At 47.9% G+C, this 21,620-nt stretch overlaps 3 protein-coding genes across 5 annotated transcripts; 1 reads left to right on the top strand and 2 right to left on the bottom strand.

The window, feature by feature from the left end:
• The first annotated feature begins 653 nt into the window (after positions 1-653).
• On the top strand, positions 654-3,388 carry LOC120672629 (cyclin-B1-1-like). Of its 2 annotated transcripts, none has more exons than XM_039953132.1 (9): positions 654-947; positions 1,198-1,315; positions 1,401-1,491; positions 1,585-1,788; positions 1,883-2,008; positions 2,092-2,340; positions 2,429-2,599; positions 2,717-2,895; positions 2,989-3,388. In XM_039953132.1, exons 1-9 carry the CDS (start codon positions 884-886, stop codon positions 3,122-3,124), a joined length of 1,338 nt encoding a protein of 445 aa, XP_039809066.1. In that variant the 5' UTR covers positions 654-883; the 3' UTR covers positions 3,125-3,388. The 2 variants fall into 2 exon arrangements, with proteins under 2 accessions (XP_039809066.1, XP_039809068.1); XM_039953134.1 differs by having other exon boundaries at positions 683-947; positions 1,588-1,788; positions 2,989-3,147.
• Positions 3,389-4,769: 1,381 nt separating this feature from the next.
• LOC120672627 (UDP-glycosyltransferase 87A2-like) lies at positions 4,770-9,361 on the bottom strand. 2 transcript variants are annotated; one of them, XM_039953129.1, is made up of 3 exons: positions 9,326-9,361; positions 8,010-9,111; positions 4,770-5,933 (listed from the first exon to the last, which is right to left on the bottom strand). In XM_039953129.1, the coding sequence occupies exons 2-3, from the start codon at positions 8,533-8,535 to the stop codon at positions 5,035-5,037; spliced, it is 1,425 nt and encodes a 474-aa protein (XP_039809063.1). In that variant the 5' UTR covers positions 8,536-9,111; positions 9,326-9,361; the 3' UTR covers positions 4,770-5,034. The 2 variants fall into 2 exon arrangements, with proteins under 2 accessions (XP_039809063.1, XP_039809064.1); XM_039953130.1 differs by having other exon boundaries at positions 8,010-9,139; positions 9,326-9,344.
• LOC120672628 (UDP-glycosyltransferase 87A2-like) lies at positions 9,149-21,589 on the bottom strand. Its single transcript, XM_039953131.1, has 4 exons — positions 20,685-21,589; positions 19,103-19,395; positions 11,072-11,792; positions 9,149-9,364 (listed from the first exon to the last, which is right to left on the bottom strand). Exons 1-3 carry the CDS (start codon positions 21,184-21,186, stop codon positions 11,175-11,177), a joined length of 1,413 nt encoding a protein of 470 aa, XP_039809065.1. The 5' UTR covers positions 21,187-21,589; the 3' UTR covers positions 9,149-9,364; positions 11,072-11,174.
• Positions 21,590-21,620: the final 31 nt, after the last annotated feature.

The raw sequence follows: 21,620 nt of genomic DNA, 5'->3' as shown, positions 1-21,620 counted from the left end.
TCGGTCCAAAGCTAAGCACGGAGCCTTTTTGTCAGCGAGTCTATCCGCTGGCTAGTACCGAGTACTGACCTGGACCGCATCGTCACATGAGTACGCGACTGGTGTCTCCCGGCCGTTCAATGCCCCAACTTGTTCATTGGACGGATGACCAGATAAGGTTAGCTGGCTTTTCCACGATGAAGTAGCCGTACACGCTCCCGTGAATTTCATCCAAATTTCTGTATCTGACAAGCAGTTTTGAACGGAATTTGACTTGGCGTTCACAAACCCAAACCCAAACACCAACAACAGAAATTCATAAACTGATGAACCGAAGCCAGCATCACTGTGTGAGACGTTGATGATGCGAAAACTCGACGATAACGCGAATCCCTGTCATTTATTGCTGCGCTTGCCCTGTTTACGCGACTATCTTTATCAGGAAAGGAACTCGACACGCCGTAAAGAAAGGCCAGGCCCTTTCCAGCTCGGGAGCGAATCCCACTCGGCGTCGCAACGGCTAGTCCCCCTGGAGCCGATCCCAGCCGTCCGATCCGCTCCTCCCGACCGTTGCGATACGAACCCTTCCCGACCGTTGGAGCCGCTCCCCCCCCAGACCCGCTCCCCGCCGCGCCGCCCCTGGCCTGACAGCGCCCGCACGCTCGATATATGATATATCGGCTCCTCCTCTTCCCGAGCCTATAGCCTCCTACTCTGAACTGTACCACCACGCGACTCCATTGATTGAACAGGGAGGGGGCAAGGGAGGAGAAAGAGTGAAGAGGAGGGATCCGCGGTGGCTGCGCTCGCCGTCGGGGAAGAGGGGACGCGGGCGGCGCGCCTCCAGTCTTTCTTCACCTCCGTGCTCTCCGGGCTCTTCGGACAGGGCGAGGACGAGGAAGAGATGGCCACGCGCGACCGCAACGCCGCCGCCGCTGCCGCTCCGCAGCTTCACCATCACAACCGAGGTGAGCCCATCTGCCCATGGATCCCCTGAGTTCTTGGTTGCCCCCTTCCTGGTTTCTTGCTGAAGGTGACTTTGGGTGATCTCGGAACGATTAGCCTCTCTAGCAAGTTCTTTCACCCGGATTCACGAGAAATATTGGATCTTTGTTATCCTCGTCCCCCTAATCTATTAATCTATGTTCTTGTCTCTGTTCGACTGCCGGATTCTAGAAGAAAGAATTTCTCATCTCGTGTCTCCTGTGCAATCGTCAGGTGGTGTTCCTGCTCTGGGAAAGCAGAAGGCCGTCGCGGCCGGCCGAGCTGACGCCATGAACCGGCGAGCCCCCCTGGGCGACATCGGCAACTTCGTCGGCGTCCGCGCGACCGAAGGGTACGAACGAAACCAAGCGCTGTTTTATTTCTCACTGTTTCCTTGCCCGTTCTTCTTCTGAGAACGAGCTCATTCTTGGTTGCAGGAAGCCGCACGAGCATGTCAACCGCCCCATCACGAGAAGCTTCGGTGCTCAACTTGTGAAGAGCGCGCAGGCGAATGCCGCCGCAATCAAGGTACCCTTCTCTATTGGTTCTTCCTGCAAGAGTAATTTGGAACTTGAAGCATTCCATTCCGTCTGTTTCTGACTGTGGAACGTCTATTTGCAGCAGAATGCGGCGATCCCACCTGCGAGGCCTGCGCCGAGGCAGGAGAGGAAGGTTTGGACCAGGCCGCCTCCTCCCGAGCATGTCATAGAGATCAGCTCCGACTCCGACCAGAGCAACACGCAGTCTGAGAGCAGCGCCAGCTCCGTCCGCTCGAGGAAGAAGGTCATTAACACCCTCACTTCTGTTCTCTCGGCTCGCTCAAAGGTGCGTGATCTGTCAAAGATTTCCTTGCTCTAGTAATTCCAGTTCCACAGAAAGCAGGAGGAATTAGTCTGATTCTTGTACATCTGAATGTCAGGCTGCCTGTGGAATCACTGACAAGCCTCGAGAAGTGATTGAAGACATCGACAAGTTGGACGCCAATAATGAGCTCGCTGTCGTGGAGTATATTGAGGACATCTACACCTTCTACAGGACTGCACAGGTAACTACCGAGATATCTGCTATGTAAATTACGTCATCTGTTAGCAGCAGTCACTGAAAGAATTTCTTCCTGGTTTATTGCAGCATGAGAGCCGGCCATGTGACTACATTGAAACTCAGGTGGAGATCAACTCAAAGATGAGGGCTATCTTGGCCGATTGGATAATTGAAGTACACCACAAGTTTGAACTGATGCCCGAGACTCTCTACTTGACTATGTACATCGTCGACCAATATCTCTCGCTGCAACCAGTCCTGCGAAGGGAGCTGCAGCTTGTGGGCGTTTCAGCCATGCTGATCGCCTGCAAATACGAGGAGATTTGGGCCCCCGAGGTACACAGAAAGCTTCCATGTCTCTCTCCTACCCTGTTTGATGCTTCTTTTTTCAAGTTCTTGTTCTAATTGTTTGTGTGCTTCATAGGTCAACGATTTCATCCTGATATCAGATAGTGCATACAGTAGGGAGCAGATTCTTTCAATGGAGAAGGGAATACTAAATAGGCTTGAATGGAACTTAACTGTTCCTACATCATACATGTTCCTCGTTCGCTTTCTCAAGGCGGCGTCTTCGGGCATCAAAACTGACAAAGAGGTAAAGATCCAAATTGTTCTCATTGGGTTGGTCATCCAGAGGTGCAGCAATATCGATCTTGTTGTGATCTAAAATTCTGATGTTTGAATGATCTAAAATCCTGATGTTTGAATGCAGATGGAGAACATGGTCTTCTTCTTCGCGGAGTTATCACTGATGCAATACGGCTTGGTGACGCACCTGCCTTCGATGGTTGCTGCCTCTGCTGTCTATGCGGCAAGGCTCACTCTCAAGAGGGCTCCACTTTGGACTGACACGCTCAAGCATCACACAGGCTTCAGAGAGTCGGAGCTAATGTAAGACCCCATTGCCAATTGCCATCTCTTCCTAAATCATGTAACAACGTAAGTTGGACTAGACATAATGACCTTTTGCTGTGATGGTTTCAGGGAATGCACAAAAATGCTCGTGAGCGCACATTTGACTGCACCCGAGAGCAAGTTGAGGGTCGTCTACAAGAAGTATTCCAGCGAGAAGTATGGGGGGGTCGCACTACGTCCACCGGCAGAGGAGATCTGCAAATAAACGAAGATAAATTCGTCCTGACATTCGCTAGGTTTTATGCTTGTTTGAAGAAAATTTGAACACTTGAGACAGTCGTTTGTTTGCTGGGTTGTTCTCAGGAAGGAGTCAGTAATGCTATCTGACTTGTATTGGCAATTAGGATTTGGGATGTTCTGCTACTATCTTGTGTATACACCTTGGTGTATATTCCAGTCTGTCAGAATTTATCAGTAACAAGTTATTCATAAATATGAATGATGAATTGGAATGTTTGCTGATTGGAAATTCGTTTTGCTCAATCTGAATCAAGCATGATCGGGTTGCAGATTAGAACATTTCTCAAACTTTTATCATGTATGTTGTCTGGAAAATCCATCTGGATTTTATTTGACCGACTGCTTGGATACACAAATCTTCAGGGAAAAAAAAATGTAAAGCACATAAGGAACAGCAGTCACGAAGTATTATGATCAACTGATGATGATGATTATTATGTATGATGCTCCTTATGTATGATGCTCAAAACTCAAAAGTCCTGTACACATTTCGAACATGGGAATTTCAGTACCTGTCAACTGCACTTCCAGTACCCCCTTCTGTTTCCCTCAAAGAGAGAGAGAGAGAGAGAGAGAGAGAGAGAGAGAGAGAGAGATGATATCACCCCACAAAGACCCCCCCTCTCTCTCTCTTCAATTATCTGCGAGAAGCTCCTTTCAGCAAATTTGCTCTTCTCCTCACATCCTTGCTGTCTGTGTCTGATGCATTCACACTCATCAGATTCTTAACAGCCAGCACAATCTCCATCTCTGTTCCAATGAGCCCGTGAGATCGCATCTTCTCTTTAAGACTGTCAGACTGAACCCAATCTTCCACACATCAACGATAAGACAGCTATCGTTGATCCAGCGCTATGGGAATAGTGAGCATTGGCACCCCAGCAAAAGGCCTCCAATTGAACAATGGCACAGCACCTTCCTGGTTGCACCACAGGACGTGTATGTCATTGCTGTCAACGTGCTCCGAGGGAATCACGGCATGGTGGCGACTGGCGAGGCGGGCGCGCTGTGGCAGAGACGGTTCGGGCGCGCCAAGCGGGCCGAGCCACTCCTCGGTGAGGACGACACGACGGTGACGGCGATGCTGCTGCTGCGCGCGGCGAGCAGCCGGCACAGGCTCAGCGTGGGGTTGATGTGGCCACTGTCTGGGTTACTGGGTACGGCAGCGCCACGATGTGACACGGCCAACGGTCAACGGCGAGGCTGGCGTCTGCCAAGGCCACCCGCCATCTCGAGGGAAGCCATTGCTGCTTGCTACCACTCCAAAGCGGTGCGTCCCTCCACTCGTCAGCCGCTGCGTCTTCGGTGAAGAAATATCGTGTAGGTGATGCCGTGATGCTGATGTTCAGACGCTTACATATATTTTTGTCCTGTGCCATTACCGCCTTCAGATATTATACATAGTGTCATCTTGTTGGGTTGAGAGCAGACCACGCAGGCACCTTTGTCCTTGACAAAATTGTTGAAGTCTAGAGGACCAAAATCTTAAGCTATACCAGTATACCACAAGGCCTACATCGTTCATACATTAGATCCTACAAGGCCTTAAATTTCAATAATGAGAAGAAAACACTGTATACCAGTATTTCAGCATTTGGCAAAATATAACATCTAAAAGTAAGTACTGTTGTTTCTTTAAAAGATGACAGAGAGCCATAGTAGTAGTACAATCCAAATGAAACTCTGAGAAAAGAACTGGTTTGTATGTCGAACAAATCATAAGTAAAGGTGATTATGTGCGTCACCTTTCACCTTTCAGAAATCGCATGAATTTTAAAGAGGGATGATTGTAGCATCCGTATTTGAAACACTGATGATTACAACACCATTAGAGTATGACGAGATCGGTTTCAGCACATACCATACTGATTCCAATTATGCTGAAGAACATGCCATCTCCATCAATGCACTCAGATTGCGGTATGAAGATCCACCCTTGTCAACTGCTTTGCGAGAAACTTCTTTCCACTCAAGAGCACATCTCCTCACTGCCTTTGTCTCAGGTTCATCAGAAGACATCAGCCTCTTTGCAGCCCGTGCAATATCCTCTCTCCCAATCAGACCATCCTTGCTAGCACAATCCCTCAAGTTCAGGCCAATCTTCCACTCTTCCACAATTAATCGGCCATCAAGCGGTTGATCAAAGAATAGTGGTAAGGCAAGTATGGGTACACCAGCAAAGATGGCTTCACGTGTCGAGTTCAACCCGCAATGGGATAAGAAGCCCCCAACAGATGAATGGCACAAAACCTTCAGCTGCTCACACCACGGCAGTATCATCCCCTTATCAGTATCACCAATGACTTCGCGCACCCGAGGGGATTGTTCGCGAAGAATCCACAAGAACCTGACCTCACTTGCTGCTAGCCCCAACGCAATCTCGTCAAGCTGAGCGGCTGACACTGAGACAAAGCTTCCAAGGGACACATATAACACTGAGTTTACAGGTTGAGAATCCAACCATGTGAAGTAGTCTACTTGGCTGGTATCCCCATTGCTCAGGGTCCGGTGGTCTTCAAGTGTCATGTAGGGAACACAAGGACCGATTGGGTACACTGGGCGAGAGTGTACTGGCTGTAGTGAGTCGATGACACTGGCCTCAAGCTCATACATGGTGGTGAAAAGGAGGCACTGAGCATTTCTAACGCTTGAGATCGCTGATAGGATATGCTTTACTGCTCTCTTGTTGTGAATTAAGGGCTCAAGATCAGACAACCTTATCGAACTTGAAGCTTGACTGGAGATATGGTGCCCAAGTATCTGATCAGATTTATCTGCAGGTCGTAAAATAGATGCATGAGAAAATGTTGCAGCCTGCCTTATCAGTGTTTGACATAGAATCACCAGAAATGAGAAGTATGAGGTACAATGACGAAAAATACAGTTCCAAAGCTGTGGTGTGGTGGAGGAATCGAAAATATACGAATTAGCATGATGTGAAACAGGTTAATTCTACCAAGACAAAGTGAGAAGTAACAGTTTTGCAAGCTTGATTAATGCTCATACTCTGCTTGATGTACTACTTTTTTCCCCCTGAAGTAGGGACTCACCATGCAGCACCAGAAGGGCATCAAAACCGGTTGGGTATGGTGGCCATCCAGCCTAACTTCCCACCAAAAAACAAATCCTAGTGGTTAGCTGAATGTGCAAGGCGATTATTGAGTATGAGTAGCAGGGTTGGAGATTTGTTAAATTTTCGGGGTACTAAATAACAATTTTAAGCTAGGGTGATTGCTGAAGATTGCATTTCCTCAAGAACGTGAGCATATTTTAAGAATGAAATCACGTGAGGTTATCGCAGACTCCATGACAAGTGCAGAGTTCCATGTGATCCATGCCTCGTTACCATTAAATTGTTTGCACCCCTCCAGAAGCACTTTAGTAACTTCGGGTTGTGCAAATGAATAATGACATTTGAATCCGCTGTGAGAAATACTTCTGTATAGACTGCTGAACAGCCTGGCGAACAGCATATGTGCAGCAGTATTAATACACAAAGCCCGTTTACTTCCCAAAAAATTTTGGGCAACTTTTTTTGGGATGTTTATAACACTAATTAGGAGTACTAGACATAGACTAATTATAAAACTAATTACACGGATGGACGGAAAATCACGAGATGAATCTATTAGGTCTAATTAATTTGTCATTAGAGGTTGTTTACAGTAGCACGATATTGTCTAATCATTGCATAATTAGGTTCATTAGATTCGTCTCGCGATTTTGCCCGGGGGTTATGGAATGGGGTTCACCAGTTATCCATATTTAATCTTACTATTACTAATTGGAGGCTCCAATTAGTAATAGTAATTATAATAACCATCTAGGATTCTAAGTGGACACTCTGAAAAAATAGAGAAATCTTATAAATTCTCACAAAAATTAGAAACATCCAGCCATCTATCCAACAACTATAATTATAATAACCATCGGATCTGTTATCTTTTCTAATAAATTACCCACCTCTGCCATTATAAAAATAGACTAAAGTAACTCTCTAAATATGTATCTAAATTACCCACCTCTGACATTATAAAAAAAAATCTAAAGTAACCCCCTAATCTTTGTGAAAATTATCCACCTATACCATTATAAAAATAATATAAATACCCCTCTAAATTTGCATATAAATTATTCAATTATGTCATTATTATTACAAGTTAAATTACTCATAAATCTGAATCTAAATTATATAATTATAATAATATATTAAAGTGCAGCAATATAAAATTCTAAAATTATTACTTCTTCTTTCATTATTATTATATTATTTATATTATTATTTATATAAAAAATACTACCCGCAATATATGTCACCATATATTCATGCATGATGAAAGAGATGAGAATATCAATTCACAAACAAATAGTTCAACTAAACATATATTGAATACATATGGATGTGCACACAAAATGAAATCTATTGTAATTAGATAATGATAAATATATATTTTATAGTATGTGTTAGAATATTTAATAGATAAAAAAGGCGTGAGATAGATAATTATAATTATTGAATTTATCTTTATATTAATTCTAATTAGCCCGTATGGAAGCACGGGTTAATAGACTAGTACTTCTAATTAGTGGTCATACGTTTGAAGTTACTGTAGAACGTGAAAATTTTTGGGAGCCACACAAACACGAAATGCTTTCTTCAGAACATAAATTCGTAATCAGAAAACAGATACTAGCTCCAGATTCAGCAATTCACTCCTAGAAGCATAATTCAGGATACAGATGCAGAAGTCCAAAGGTCGAGTTATTATGCGTGGACGATTCATTAATCAGGAGATTCACGACAAGCTAAAACCCTGGCAGCAGCAGGCAATGGCAGCAAGGACTCTCACCTACAGTCTCACCGGAGTCCGGCGCTTGCTCGCCGTCGCCGGTAAGCCAGGCCGGGAGGCGGTCGAAGTGGTAGTAGGCGTAGAAGAAGGTGGCGGCCATGGGGAAGAGCAGCCAGACGGGGACGCCCCTCCGGTTGCCGACGCCGACGACCCAGGGGACGTAGGCGTCCGCCACGAGCGCGGCGGGCGGCGGTCCCTCGAGCCCGTCGAGCAGGCGCTCGAAGGGCGCCTCCATCTCGGTGGCGACGGCGTCGAGGAAGCCCGAGTGGTCGGCGGCGCGGCCGTGCTCGGAGGGGATGACGTTGGGGATGGTGCGCAGGCGGACGCCGCCGGCCGGGGAGGAGGAGGAGGACGAGCGGATGATGCCGAGCCACTCCTCGGTGACGACGAAGGTGATCGCGGCGCCGCGCGCGGCCAGGAGGCGGCTGAGGTTCATCATGGCGTTGACGTGGCCGCGGCCCGGGAAGGGCACCGCCACAATGTGGCAGCCGCGGGCGCGCGGCTCGTCCCCCGCGGCGGCGGCCATCCGCTTCGGCGCTTCCGCTCGTGGCTGGCGTCTCGGTGTGTGGCTCTAAGTAGCGTAGCCTCCTCGCCTCGCCTGGGCGCTCGATGGCTGCTGTTGCTGCTCAAGTGAGCGAAGCGTACGGTGGTGTGCGACAGCTCCACTGGGGTTCACTACTGACGACTGCTCCCTTCCCTAATCCCTCCGATCCGACGAGCACAGGCACAGCCACTGGCAGCGGCGCACATGCGGGGTGCGCGCAAGAGTCCGGGGAGACGGAGATCTTCCCGTATCAGCAGCTTCCGCTTTAGATATCCTTGTACTAATCAACACCGAAACAGTGTGTCACAACTCAGCAAAGACTGGATTTTTTATATATATCAAAGAGATATTGTCGTGTGAGAATATCTCCTCAAATTTGGCGGAACCTGAAGTAGGGCCCTGGCAGAATACAAGGAAGTGTATGAAGCCGAGATTTCGGGGGATGGGAACCGTGAATATTTTCGTTCCTGCAGTGTAAAAATCCATCCCAAACGCTGTTCTTTGTTTCTCGTTCCTCATTCCTCGATCCGTCGTTCCGGAAATTTTGGTGACTATATGCTGGACAGATGGTGAAAGAACACATTTCCTTCAGAAATGAGGGGAAACTCAGATAATGAATTGCAGAGTGGAAATATCAGTCTACAGCGATTTTTCAAGCAATTGTCTTGTACCAGTATGCTGAAGAACGAGATTTATTTTACATACATTTGAATGACAGAGCTCCTCACGGTCAAATTTCAATCTAGAATTCAACACATGCAAAAGGACGTACCAGGTGGAGTGCCAAGCGCCCAAGCGTGGCGTCTCAATCCTAATAGAGTAAAATGCACTGGGGGTCCTTAAACTAGTTGACCTGTTCTGTTTAGGTCCATAAACTCCGAAAGTGCATTTCTGGGTCCCTAAACTTTTTAAGTCGTTCACCGCAGGTCCATACGCATCCATGTGGGCAGCTAGCGCTGATGTGGCACGCTGACTAGGCGCTGACTAGACGCTCTCTCTCTTTCTCTCTCTCTTTCTCTCCCAAGCCCCGACCCACCTGGACGGCGGCGACGCCGCCCGTGAGCGCCGCCGTCCCTCCTCCCTCCTCGCCACGCCGCGCTCGCCCCTCCTCCCTCTCCTCGACCGGCTACGGCGGATCCCCTGTCCCCTCCATGCGGCGGCTGCGGCGGGGCGGACCGGCGGCCGCTGTGCGGCCGGCGAGCGGCCACGGCGGCGAACCACCTCCCCTCCGCTCCTCGCCCTATCCCTCCACGCCTCCCTCCTCCCTCCCAAGCTCCTCCTCGGGTCCTCGCGTCGGCCGTGGTGGAGCTCGCGCGCGCTGGCCCGGCGGAGCTCCCGATCGGCGGCCGTGAGTGGGGCCCACTGCGAAGGTGGGGGAGAGGGAGAATGGCGAGCACAGAGCCTCGCCGGCGGTGGGGCGGAGGGTGCGCGCCGGTCCGCGGCCGCGCCGCCCCGCCTCGCCGTGCGCCATGCGCCATGCCGGCCGCCGGATCGCGGAGGACCCGCCATGGCCGCTGCCCAAGAAGGAGGGGGGAGGACGAGGAGGCGCCATGGCCGCGGAATCCGCCCAGCCGCGCGAGCGCGCGCCGCCGCGGCCGCCCCGCCGCGCACGCGCACGCCGCGCCACACAGGCCCGACCACGAGCGGAGGGCGCCGCGCGAGGAGGCAGCAGACGGCGGGCTCGAGGGGCGGCGCTGGAGTGGCAGTCCGGCCCGCCGCCGCCGCCGCCCTCGTCTGCGCCGCGAGGCCCGACGCTGGGGGAGCGTGCGGATCTGGCCGCCGCGCAGGGGAGAGCTAGGCAGGGGAGCAGGGGAGAGCTCGACCTTGCTGCCGTGTTGCGCGCGGGTCGCCGTGGTGCTGCCGGGTTGGGATGGAGGTGCCGCCGGGAGGGAGGTGAAGGAGTCGCCGCAAAGCCGCAGGGGGCCGGCGGAGCTTGAGCGCGGCCTCGGGCTCGCCGGTCTCGAGCGCGGGAGGAGGGAGGAGGGGGCTGCGCGGCGAGGGATGAGGGAGGAGGGGCCTGCGGGCGCCGCCGTCGCCGTCATGGGCCTGGGCGCGCGTGCCGCCGCCGGCCCTGCGCGCCGGAGGGGACGGGACGGCTCGCGGCCGGGGCAGCAAGGGATGGCTGGGGAGGCTCGCCGGCAGGGAGAGAGAGGAGACGAAGGGAGGGAGGGCCGGGCCCCTTCTCGCCGGAGAGGGAGGAGGCGCCGAGAGAGCAGGGGGCGCTGCCGGCTAGAGGGAGGCGGAGGCGGAGGCGGAGGCGTGATGGAGGGGGGAGGACGGGGAGAGAGAGGGGTGAACAATAAAAAGAAAATCCACGTCAGAGCCGACTTGGCGATCCACGTAGACGGTCAGCGCCTAGTCAGCGTGCCACATCAGCGCTAGCTACCCACATGGATGCGTATGGACCTGCGGTGAACGACTTAAAAAATTTAGGGACCCAGAAATGCACTTTCGGAGTTCATGGACCTAAACAGAACAGGTCAACTAGTTTAAGGACCCACAGTGCATTTTACTCATCCTAATATACCCGGGCCAAACATGAGAGGAGCCTCATATCTGACAACTTCATTGGCTACTTCGTACTACTCGTGCAGAACTGCAACGTTTCTGCCTGTGAGCAACTACTGTGAAGTTTCTGCAACGTTCAGTCTTCCATCGATGAGATCTCTCACGAGACTGTTGGAAGAACGGCTTGATGATCCACCTTCCTGAATGGCTCTTTGTGAAGCGTCACGCAATTCTGCAGCTCTTCTTCTCATTTCTTGCCTACTATCATCGCCAAAATCCATAAGCTTTGTCACGGCAGAAGAGATTGTGGCCCTGCTGACAGTGCCATCCTCCCTTCTCTGTTCCCTCAAGTTGATCCCGACCTTCCATTCATCAGCAAGAAGCCGGGCATTCACCAGTTGATCCCAAGCAACCGGGAACGCAAGCACAGGCACTCCGGCGAATAAGGCCTCCAGGGTCGAGTTCCACCCACAATGGCTCAGGAAGCCGCCGACCGAGGGGTGGGACAGGACCTTCAGTTGGTCACACCATGGCACCACCAAGCCCTTGTCACCGGCGATCTGCTGTAGAGTGGTGGTGGTGGCCTTGTCCCGGGCCACCCAGAAGAACCTGACTGCGCTGTCATGAAGCCCCATGGCAACCTCTTCCAACTGTGAGGATGGCATTGAAACGAGGCTGCCGAAAGAGACGTACAGCACTGAATTTTTCGGTTGGGCATCCAGCCAGTCAGAGTATTGTAGGTAAACGGGTAGGCTACGCTAGCACCACTACCGCATATACCCAAGACGTTTGCGAGTAGAAGATCATAGATCGTTACCACTAGACGCGCAGCGCAGCGGAAGAAGTCGCGCGTCGATGTAGAGGAAGTAGTCGATCACGTCCCACGAACCGAGCTCCTCGTACTTGATCCCAGCAGCCGATCAGCGCAGCAGTCGCAGCAGCGCCTCCACGGAGTCCACACGTACGGGGATGAAACGCCGGGCGTCGGTGTGCTAGCACCGCACGCACGGCAAGGGCGGCGGCCGAGAGAGAGGGAGGGGCGGCGGCTAGGGAGGTGGCGCAGCTCAGGGTTTCGCCCCCTAGCCCCTCCCTCGTATATATAGGGCGTACTAATGGGCTTCTATCTCATAGTTCCATTAGTAACCATAATCCCTCTTGGATCAATATCCTTTTGGGCCTTTAAACCGTATTGTGATGATGAGCTCTTGGGCATATCACCAACAATCTCCCACTTGTACTAGAGACAATCATACATGCAAGCTTTCCAACATTCCAAACCCCTTAAGTGTGTGACCCGTTAGGTTCATGTGTAGGTGGTCGTGATCGGAAATCATTTCCGAATCACAAGTCAATAGCGGCACCTAGCAGGGCATAGTGACTCACAAATACACATAAAGATCATATCGGCCGAACCTTAGATATACTCATACACCAATCCCTTTGCCACACGATACCAGTCAAGCTTAAAGCGAGATGCGTGCCACCTTTGTGATAGCTCGACCATTCTCTCGATCTAATAATGGATTCTATTCATAACTAACCTTTAGTCATCATGATTAACTCTTTAATCACTTTGGCATGGCCATGCACTTTCAAATCCAACTATCTCGAGGGGCCCAGAGATATCTCTCCCGTTATCTAGGAGGGGCAAATTCCATCTTGATCCGCTCACATCTCATTCCATGTTTCATGACACACCTGTAAGCTACTTTTATAACTACCCAGTCACGGAGTAGCGTTTAGTAGCCCCAAGATGCACCACTACATACAGTGAGAAACAATGGCGATCTCAGGTCTAAGGATCCAGTAGGTATAACACTCAAGAACAACTGATGGCACATACAAAATAACAATCCCAACATTATCTTGGAGTGGGTCAATCCAACACCATGTTCACCAACATGTGTCCACATCATTAATCCGATATCTCCATATCCATGATCCGTGAAACATGATCATCAATTAATGCATGTGCTAGTCTCAACGTCATTGTTGTCCCACACAACGACATAAACTAGGGATAATTTAGAATCATATCATTGTCAACAAAGAGTTTCACTAACAAGTCACATACTTGATAATCAATGTAAAAATAATCATCCATGGAACAAATAACAATTATTTATTATTACATAAACATACTCATGACACAAAATCTCCCACGCACACTAGAATCACTGATGTAAGTATCTAATACCCATAGATCTCATGTGCGCCTCATGCTTTGGTTGTGGGAGAGGCTTCGTCAACGGATCAGCAACGTTTGAATCCGTGTGCACCTTGCAAACCTTCACATCACCTTTCTCAACAAAGTTACGGATGAGGTGATACTTCCGCAGTATATGTCTGGACTTCTTAGTTGTTCTAGGCTCCTTTGCTAGTGCAACGGCACCACTATTATCACAATAGAGGTCCACTGGACTGGACGCAATAGGAATAACACCCAAGTCAGAAACAAACTTTCTGATCCAAACAGCTTCTTTTGCAGCTTCGGAAGCTGCAATATACTCGGCCTCTGTCGTCGAATCAGCCACCGTATCTTGCTTGGAACTCTTCCAGCTCACTGCCCCACCATTGAGGCAGAAAACAAAACCGGATTGCGATTTGGAGTCATCTTTGTCTGTTTGAAAACTGGCATCGGTGTAACCCTTTACAAGGAGCTCATCTTCGCCTCCAAATATTAGGAACATATCCTTAGTTCTTCTCAAGTACTTAAGGATACTCTTTACAATTGTCCAGTGAGCTTCACCGAAACCTGACTGATACCTGCTCGTAACACTTAGAGCAAAGGAAACATCTGGGCGCGTGCAAAGCATAGCATACATGATCGACCCTATGGCTGAAGCATAAGGAATCGTACTCATCCTCTTTTGCTCATCAGGTGTCGTAGCACACTGACTCTTGCTTAGAGTAATGCCATGTGACATTGGCAAGAAACCTTTCTTGGAATCTTGCATATTGAACCGATTCAATATCTTGTCAATGTACGTGTCTTGGCTTAATCCAATTAGACTTTTTGATCTATCTCTATAGATCCTAATACCCAGAATATAAGCCGCCTCTCCTAAATCCTTCATCGAAAAACTCTTTTTCAATGAGGTTTTAACGGCTTCAAGCATTGGAATATCATTTCCGATCAGTAATATGTCATCCACATATAGGACCATAAACACAAGTGCGCTCCCACTAGCCTTTTTGTAAACACAAGGCTCATCTTCATTCTTGATGAAGCCAAACCCTTTGACTACTTCATCAAAACGAATATTCCAACTCCGAGATGCTTGCTTCAATCCATAGATGGACCTCTGAAGCTTACATATTTTCCCAGCATTTTTAAGATCGACAAAACCTTCAGGCTGTGTCATATACACATCCTCACTTAGATGTCCATTAAGGAAAGCGGTTTTGACATCCATTTGCCATATCTCATAGTCATAATATGCGGCAATTGCTAGGAGAATCCGAACAGACTTTAGCATTGCGACGGGCGAAAAGGTTTCCTCATAGTCAACACCTTGAATTTGTCGGAAACCTTTCGCCACCAATCGTGCCTTATAGATGTGAACATTTCCATCCATGTCTAATTTTTTTCTTAAAAATCCACTTACAGTCGACAGGTCTCACACTGTCAATTTGATCGACCAAGTTCCAAACTTGATTATCATGCATGGATTTTAACTCGGATTCCATGGCTTCAAGCCATTTGTCGGAGTCGGGTCCCATCATTGCTTCTTTGTAGGTCAAGGGCTCATCATTTTCCATCAATAATATGTGGCGCTCCTCCGTAATAAGGAGGTTGAGCTTGTCAGTAGCGCGACGTACCCTTATAGACCTTCGTGGGGCTGGTGCCTCAACTACGGGTTGTGCAACATCTTGCACATCCCGTGGATGTTCAGTGGTTGCTGAAACAGTTTCGGGTGTTTTCTGAATTTCTTCAAGTTGCACCTTGCTCCCACTAAATCCTTTTGAGAGAAACTCTTTTTCTAAGAAAACACCATTGCGAGCGACAAACACTTTGCCTTCCGCCTTATTGTAAAAATAATATCCTTTGGTTTCCCTAGGATACCCCACAAAAAAGCATTTGTCTGACTTTGGAGTGAGCTTATCTGACATCAAACGTTTGACATAAGCCTCACATCCCCAAACTTTGAGAAAAGATAATCCGGGACGCTTCCCAGTCCATATCTCATATGGTGTCTTCTCAACAGACTTACTTGGAACCCTATTCAGTGTGAACGCAGCAATTTCAAGAGCATAACCCCAAAATGACAATGGAAGATCAGCTTGGCTCATCATGGACCTAACCATGTCCAACAAGGTTCGGTTCCTCCGTTCGGATACCCCATTCCATTGAGGCGTTCCGGGCGGAGTTAGCTGCGGAATAATTCCACATTGCTTCAAATGATCACCAAATTCAAGGCTCAAATATTCTCCTCCACGATCAGACCGCAGAAATTTAATTGTCTTGCCTAATTGATTTTGTACTTCATTCTGAAATTCTTTGAACTTTTCAAACGATTCAGACTTGTGACTCATTAAGTAGATATAGCCATATCTACTAAAGTCATCAGTGAAAGTAATAAAGTACTGAAAACCACCTCTGGCTATTGAGCTCATTGGTCCACATACATCGGTATGTACAAGTTCCAACAAGTCACTCGCCCTCTCACTCTGACCAGTGAAAGGCGCTTTGGTCATCTTTCCAAGCAAACAAGACTCACATGTGTCAAATGATTCAAAATCAAATGAGCTTAACAATCCATCTTTATGGAGTTGTTCAATGCGTTTCTCATTTATATGACCTAAGCGACAATGCCAAATAAAAGTGAGATTCGAATCATTTGGTCTAAACCTCTTAGTATTAATGTTACAGACAGATTTATCCTCAAGATCAAGAACATATAATCCATTCACCAATGGACAATGAGCATAAAAAATACCATTGCAAAAAATAGAACAACGTTTGTTCTCTATTACAATCTTAAAATCACCAACTTCTTCCAAACATGAAGAAGAAATAATGTTCTTGCTTAAAGTAGGAATGCAATAACAATTATTTAATTCCAAAACTAATCCGGAGGGTAGAGACAAGTGGTAGGTGCCGACCGCCAACACCGCAACCTTTGCGTCATTGCCGACACGAACGTCCAACTCGCCTCTTGCAAATCTTCTAGTCTCACTTAGACCCTGCAACGATTTGCAAGTGTGAATCATCGATCCAGTATCAAATACCCATGATTCACTAGAAGATAATGCAATATTTATTTCTATAACATTTATACCTGAAGTGGAAGTCTCACTTCCCTTCTTCTTCTTCTTTTCTTCCAAGTACTTCTTGCAGTTTCTAGACCAATGTCCCTTTTCATGACAGTGGAAGCATTCATCCTCAGAAGTAGGGCCAGATTTGGCCTTAGGTGCTGGCTTTAGCTTAGAACCCGAGGACTCACCACCGGAACTCTTTTCCTTGCCTTTACCTTTGGGATTAGGAGGCGTCCAACGCTTCCTCTTTTTGTTCCCCTTCTGAATCATCATCACATGATTGTGATTCTTCTTAATGCTCTCCTCTGCTGTCTTTAGCATCCCATGCAACTCACTCAATATTTTATCCAAGCCATTCATCTGAAAGTTCATGATAAAAAGCTCATAGCTCGCCGGGAGCGACTGGAGAATAACATCAGTAGCCAAGTCTTGGTGAAGTTCAGAACCAAGTCTGTCCAAAGTCTCAATGTAACCAATCATTTTGATCACATGAGGACTGACCGGGCTACCTTCTGCCAGCTTGCATGCAAACAAGGACTTTGAGATATTGAACCTCTCAGTCCTGGCTTGGTTCTGAAACATCCCACGCAGCCCCTCGATCATGGTATGAGCATCCGCATGCTCATACTGCTTCTGCAGACCAGGGGACATGGTGGCGAGCATCAGACAGCTGACATCAAGTGAGTCATTGCAGTGCTTCTCATAAGCTCTGCGATCAGCAGCAGTTGCATTGTCAGGGAGATCATTAGGATATGGCTGCTCAAGAACATACTCTTTTTTTTTTCTCTTGCCTGAGAACAATTCTCAGGTTGCGGTACCAATCAATAAAGTTTGTTCCATTCAACTTTTCTTTCTCAAGAATAGAACGCAAATTGAAAGCGGAATTATTACTGGCAGACATGATCTACAACATTAAAGTAAAGCAAGATTTCAGCACTAAGTTTATATAAAGACTTTCATTAACTGATTTAACAAAAGACAACCTACTATATCAAAGTCATCTTCCCTCTAATAACATATAGTGGTTCAAGATCCATAATCACTAAAATTCTAGTGAGCTTTAGCATCACGGCTAGAAAAGTAGTGATACAGGTAAGTAACAAATTACTAATCACATCTCTATGCGACTCTTGTTTGTTGGGTGGCATCCAATGCCCCGGCCACAACCCTATGCCTTAAAGCCCAAAACTGTTTTGATAGCTTTGCTGAGTAAACCAATACTATGCTTGTGAATGTCCGACATCCACCCTATACAAAAGTGATAGCTGAGGGTACTCTACTTTGGTAAACCTACCACACAACGATCAAAATTTATAGGTGCAGCTATTGGTAAAAGGCATAAAAAACTCAACCTTTTCTGAGGGAAGCTATTCTATCATGATTAAAGCATCCACCATATGTAAAAGCATGAAAGAATAGTATGACAGGAAAATAAACATCACATACATATAATCATATTATATTGTGAATAGTATGGCCTCTTGCATCACAATGGGCTCCATCGCCATGGCTCCAAGGTGACCTCCATTGCCATCCGTCCTGTCTTGTGGTGATCATCATCGCCATCATGATTGAAGCCTCCATGAAAAGATACTAAGCTACTAGATCTAATAGCTAGTGAAATAATTACATGAGGATTCAAACATCACAAGTCGACACGCAGTTCGTTATACAATAATGGTGCAACCTCAACCCGGTTGTATTAACTTGCGACACGCAGGCCGCACAAATCATCACATACATCATCACATGACATTGAGGCCATACCATTCACATCACAGCCTGCAAAAACAAGTTAGGCGTACGACGTGTTCTACCAAAGTAGCGCTTGGGAAGCCGCTACAGCGAGAAAGCAACGGCGGTCCCTATGAAAACTTTGCACAGAGTGATTACACAGATCGCATCTATGGAATCCCTATGAAAATCTCATCAGAGTGATCGCATCACCTCAAATCCGAGCCATTCATAATGCCTCAATTTTCACTAGGTCAATCACATTGACCATGCAAACTTTGCACTTGAGAAGACTGCATCTACACATGACCTCGATCTGTTGGTTCAATCTGCTGACTATGCACACAGTTAGTCCCGATGGTGATTCCAGCCGGTAGGGACATGTCGTATGCATAACAGAGAAAGAACACAAACTAATCTTTTGTCACATGCCGCGCAATCAACTCGCTCCAGTTTTAACCCCTTATGACCAATTGATCTAATCAAATCGTGCAAAAGTAATAGATCCAATCTACTACAACAACATATCACCTATATGCAAAAGATCCAGACAAAAAACTACGCAAGATGGCTCTGGTACCACTGTAGGTAAACGGGTAGGCTACGCTAGCACCACTACCGCATATACCCAAGACGCTTGCGAGTAGAAGATCATAGATCGTTACCACTAGACGCGCAGCGCAGCGGAAGAAGTCGCGCGTCGATGTAGAGGAAGTAGTCGATCACGTCCCACGAACCGAGCTCCTCGTACTTGATCCCAGCAGCCGATCAGCGCAGCAGTCGCAGCAGCGCCTCCACGGAGTCCACACGTACGGGGATGAAACGCCGGGCGTCGGTGTGCTAGCACCGCACGCACGGCAAGGGCGGCGGCTAGGGAGGTGGCGCAGCTCAGGGTTTCGCCCCCTAGCCCCTCCCTCGTATATATAGGGCGTACTAATGAGCTTCTATCTCATAGGCCCATTAGTAACCATAATCCCTCTTGGATCAATATCCTTTTGGGCCTTTAAACCGTATTGTGATGATGGGCTCTTGGGCATATCACCAACAAGTATTTCTCACGCAGAATCTTGTCTGACTCGCCTTCAGGTGGCGTATGTGGAATTGAAGGACCAAGTGTATATATGGGGCATGGAAGCACTTGTGATATTCCATCGATAGAACCAGCTTCAAGCTCATAGAAGGAGGTGAAGAGGACACACTGTGCTTTGCGCACATTGGAGAACACTTGCGCAGCTCGTTTCATCGGCAGCTCCCAGGAGCGAAATACCTTGATATCAGAACATTTTATTGACGACAGGGTTGGGAATGGCAAATATTGATCCAAGGACTTGCAGCTTTGTCCTGCAGATCACAGAAGATCAGATATCTATAGTTACTGAGTTGAGTAACTAAAAGTACATTTGCAAACACATTAGCATTGTAATTGACAGTGATATTTCTGAATATCATTGTGCTTTTAGTTGGAGATGGTGAATGCATGGAAGTTGGAACTTCCATCAGCAGATCAACTAAAGAGTAAAGATATTGATTAATGGTACAACAATAGATAATTTTGTGGGCTACAATTCATATTTTTTTTATTAATAGAAAGTGATTTTTGTTATTCTGAATTCTGAAGATCATAAGCATCTGTAACTTTCTTGTTCAGAAGATGGAAACCGGAAGACACGAGTTCAGAATTAGCACAGATGCAAGAACCAGGGGTTTTACTGAATTAGTACATATACAAACAGAAAATGAGCATAAAGTTTCAGAAGCAAGCTAACTGAAAATTCATGACCAAGCATTCCAGAGATTCTAGTAATCAGCTGTGGATAAAATCTGCTAGTGATGTCAGGGATATTTATTCATCGAACAACAGCAGTGGGAAACAGTCTAATCTAGTAATCCTTGCATACCTTCCTGGATTGATGAGCATTATGATTACATCCTGAATTTTTGAGCGTGTATACATATTATTCCTGGATAATGGCATTTGGATGTGCTTGCTAATAGTGTTATGAGGGTTCTGGATGAAATAAGACGCACCAAATTCAGAAAAAGATTCAGTTAAACTTATTCTAGACCGAAACCATCAATACACTACTCAACCAAATGATCCGCTTAAATTTTTTCTAGATTGAAACCACCAGCACACTATTCAAGCTTTTCGCATCCAAGTTCTTGGAAGCAGCTTTGCTCATTAGACATTCAGATACCTGAACCTTCATGATTGCATGACAACTCATGAATCTTCAGCATAGACAATGGTAAAATGAAACATGGCTCTTAGTTCTTCACTATTAGTGTTACTAAAAGGACAGTTGTTTAGCCATTTGGTATTCTCCTTTTAGGTATCTTTGTTAAGTAATTGTCTTGGCCAATGGCCACAGGAAAAGTTTTCTTCAGAAATGGGAAAATTCAGACCACACAGTTCGGAGTATATATCAGACTACCGCGATTTTTTTTTTGTAAGTGATTGCTTTAAATCGGCCGGAAGAAGAAGAAAACAGCCCCCCCCCCCCCCCCCACCCACACACACACACAAAGATTTTATTTACCCTACGTTTGAACAATCGAACTCCTCACGATCAAATTGCAATATAGCATTCAGCACATCTGCAAAAAAGAGGAAGGTGATGAAGTATAACCTTCTTCCACTTCAGGGCCATCCACCGGCGGCCACTGGTCCATGTGGTACAGAGCCAAGAAGAACGTGGCCGGCATGGTCCACAGCGAGCACACCGGTATCCCGCGCGCCGCGCCTGCCGCCACACCCCACGTCAGGTAGGTGTCGACCACGACGGCGTCCGGCCTCCGCTCCAGCGCCAGCCGGTCCAGCAGCCGCTCCACGGGCTCCCCCATCTTGGTGGCAGCGGCCTCGATGAAGCCGACGTGGTCAGCGCCGCGGCCGCGCTCGGAGGGGATGACGTTGGGGATGGCGGCGAGGCGGACGCGCCCGGGGAGCGTGGCGGGCACCCCCGCGGCGGCCAGCAGCGCGTGCCACTCCTCCGTGACGACGACGGTCACGGCGAGGTCGGCGGCGGCGGCGGCGAGCTGGCGGCACACGACGAGCATGGGGTTGATGTGGCCGCGGCCCGGGTACGGCACCGCCACCACATGCCGAGAGCAAGACGCGGCCGCCGTCGACATTTTTCGCTACTACGGGCAGACTGCCGAGCGAGTTTGGTGGAGCTTGACAACTACTACAAGGCAACAAATTTTTGCGGGTGTATTTTTCACTGCTCTCGCACAGTCAAAGACAAGTCAGGGAGGCGAGCAAATGATAGTCTAGCCACAGACCAAATTTGAAACGCAAAGCAAACTTGTGATGTACACTTGTACTAGAAATCAAGGTTGCTGTTCCACTTTTCCATCATGGTAGGATATTTCTAATGAGGCCCGGAAGATTAATTTGTATTTGTACATGTTTCACAGGATGGACTGCACTTGATTGTTTTTTTGCACTCGGACAAGTAAGTGGCAATATTGAAAAGCATTTGCAAGATACCCAAATAAGCTGATTATAACTTTTATTTCTTACTAGAAATAACTAGCCTATCAACCCGTGCTCCTACACGTGCTAA

The sequence above is a fragment of the Panicum virgatum genome, chromosome 5N (assembly GCF_016808335.1).
Source record: "Panicum virgatum strain AP13 chromosome 5N, P.virgatum_v5, whole genome shotgun sequence".
NCBI lineage: Eukaryota > Viridiplantae > Streptophyta > Magnoliopsida > Poales > Poaceae > Panicum > Panicum virgatum.
This window is presented reverse-complemented; position numbering and strand designations above follow the sequence as displayed.

Coding starts and splice junctions, on each gene's coding strand:
- LOC120672628 (XM_039953131.1), bottom strand. CDS start 21,186: ATGTCGACGGCGGCCGCGTCTTGCTCTCGGCATGTGGTGGCGGTGCCG. Junction 19,396..20,684: donor TGGCCCTGAAGTGGAAGAAG/GTTATACTTCAT, acceptor TGTGATCTGCAG/GACAAAGCTGCAAGTCCTTG. Junction 11,793..19,102: donor AGATTCTGCGTGAGAAATAC/TTGTTGGTGATA, acceptor TACCTACAATAC/TCTGACTGGCTGGATGCCCA.
- LOC120672627 (XM_039953129.1), bottom strand. CDS start 8,535: ATGGCCGCCGCCGCGGGGGACGAGCCGCGCGCCCGCGGCTGCCACATT. Junction 5,934..8,009: donor GGACTCCGGTGAGACTGTAG/GTGAGAGTCCTT, acceptor TACGACCTGCAG/ATAAATCTGATCAGATACTT.
- LOC120672629 (XM_039953132.1), top strand. CDS start 884: ATGGCCACGCGCGACCGCAACGCCGCCGCCGCTGCCGCTCCGCAGCTT. Junction 1,492..1,584: donor CGAATGCCGCCGCAATCAAG/GTACCCTTCTCT, acceptor GTCTATTTGCAG/CAGAATGCGGCGATCCCACC. Junction 2,896..2,988: donor TTCAGAGAGTCGGAGCTAAT/GTAAGACCCCAT, acceptor TGATGGTTTCAG/GGAATGCACAAAAATGCTCG.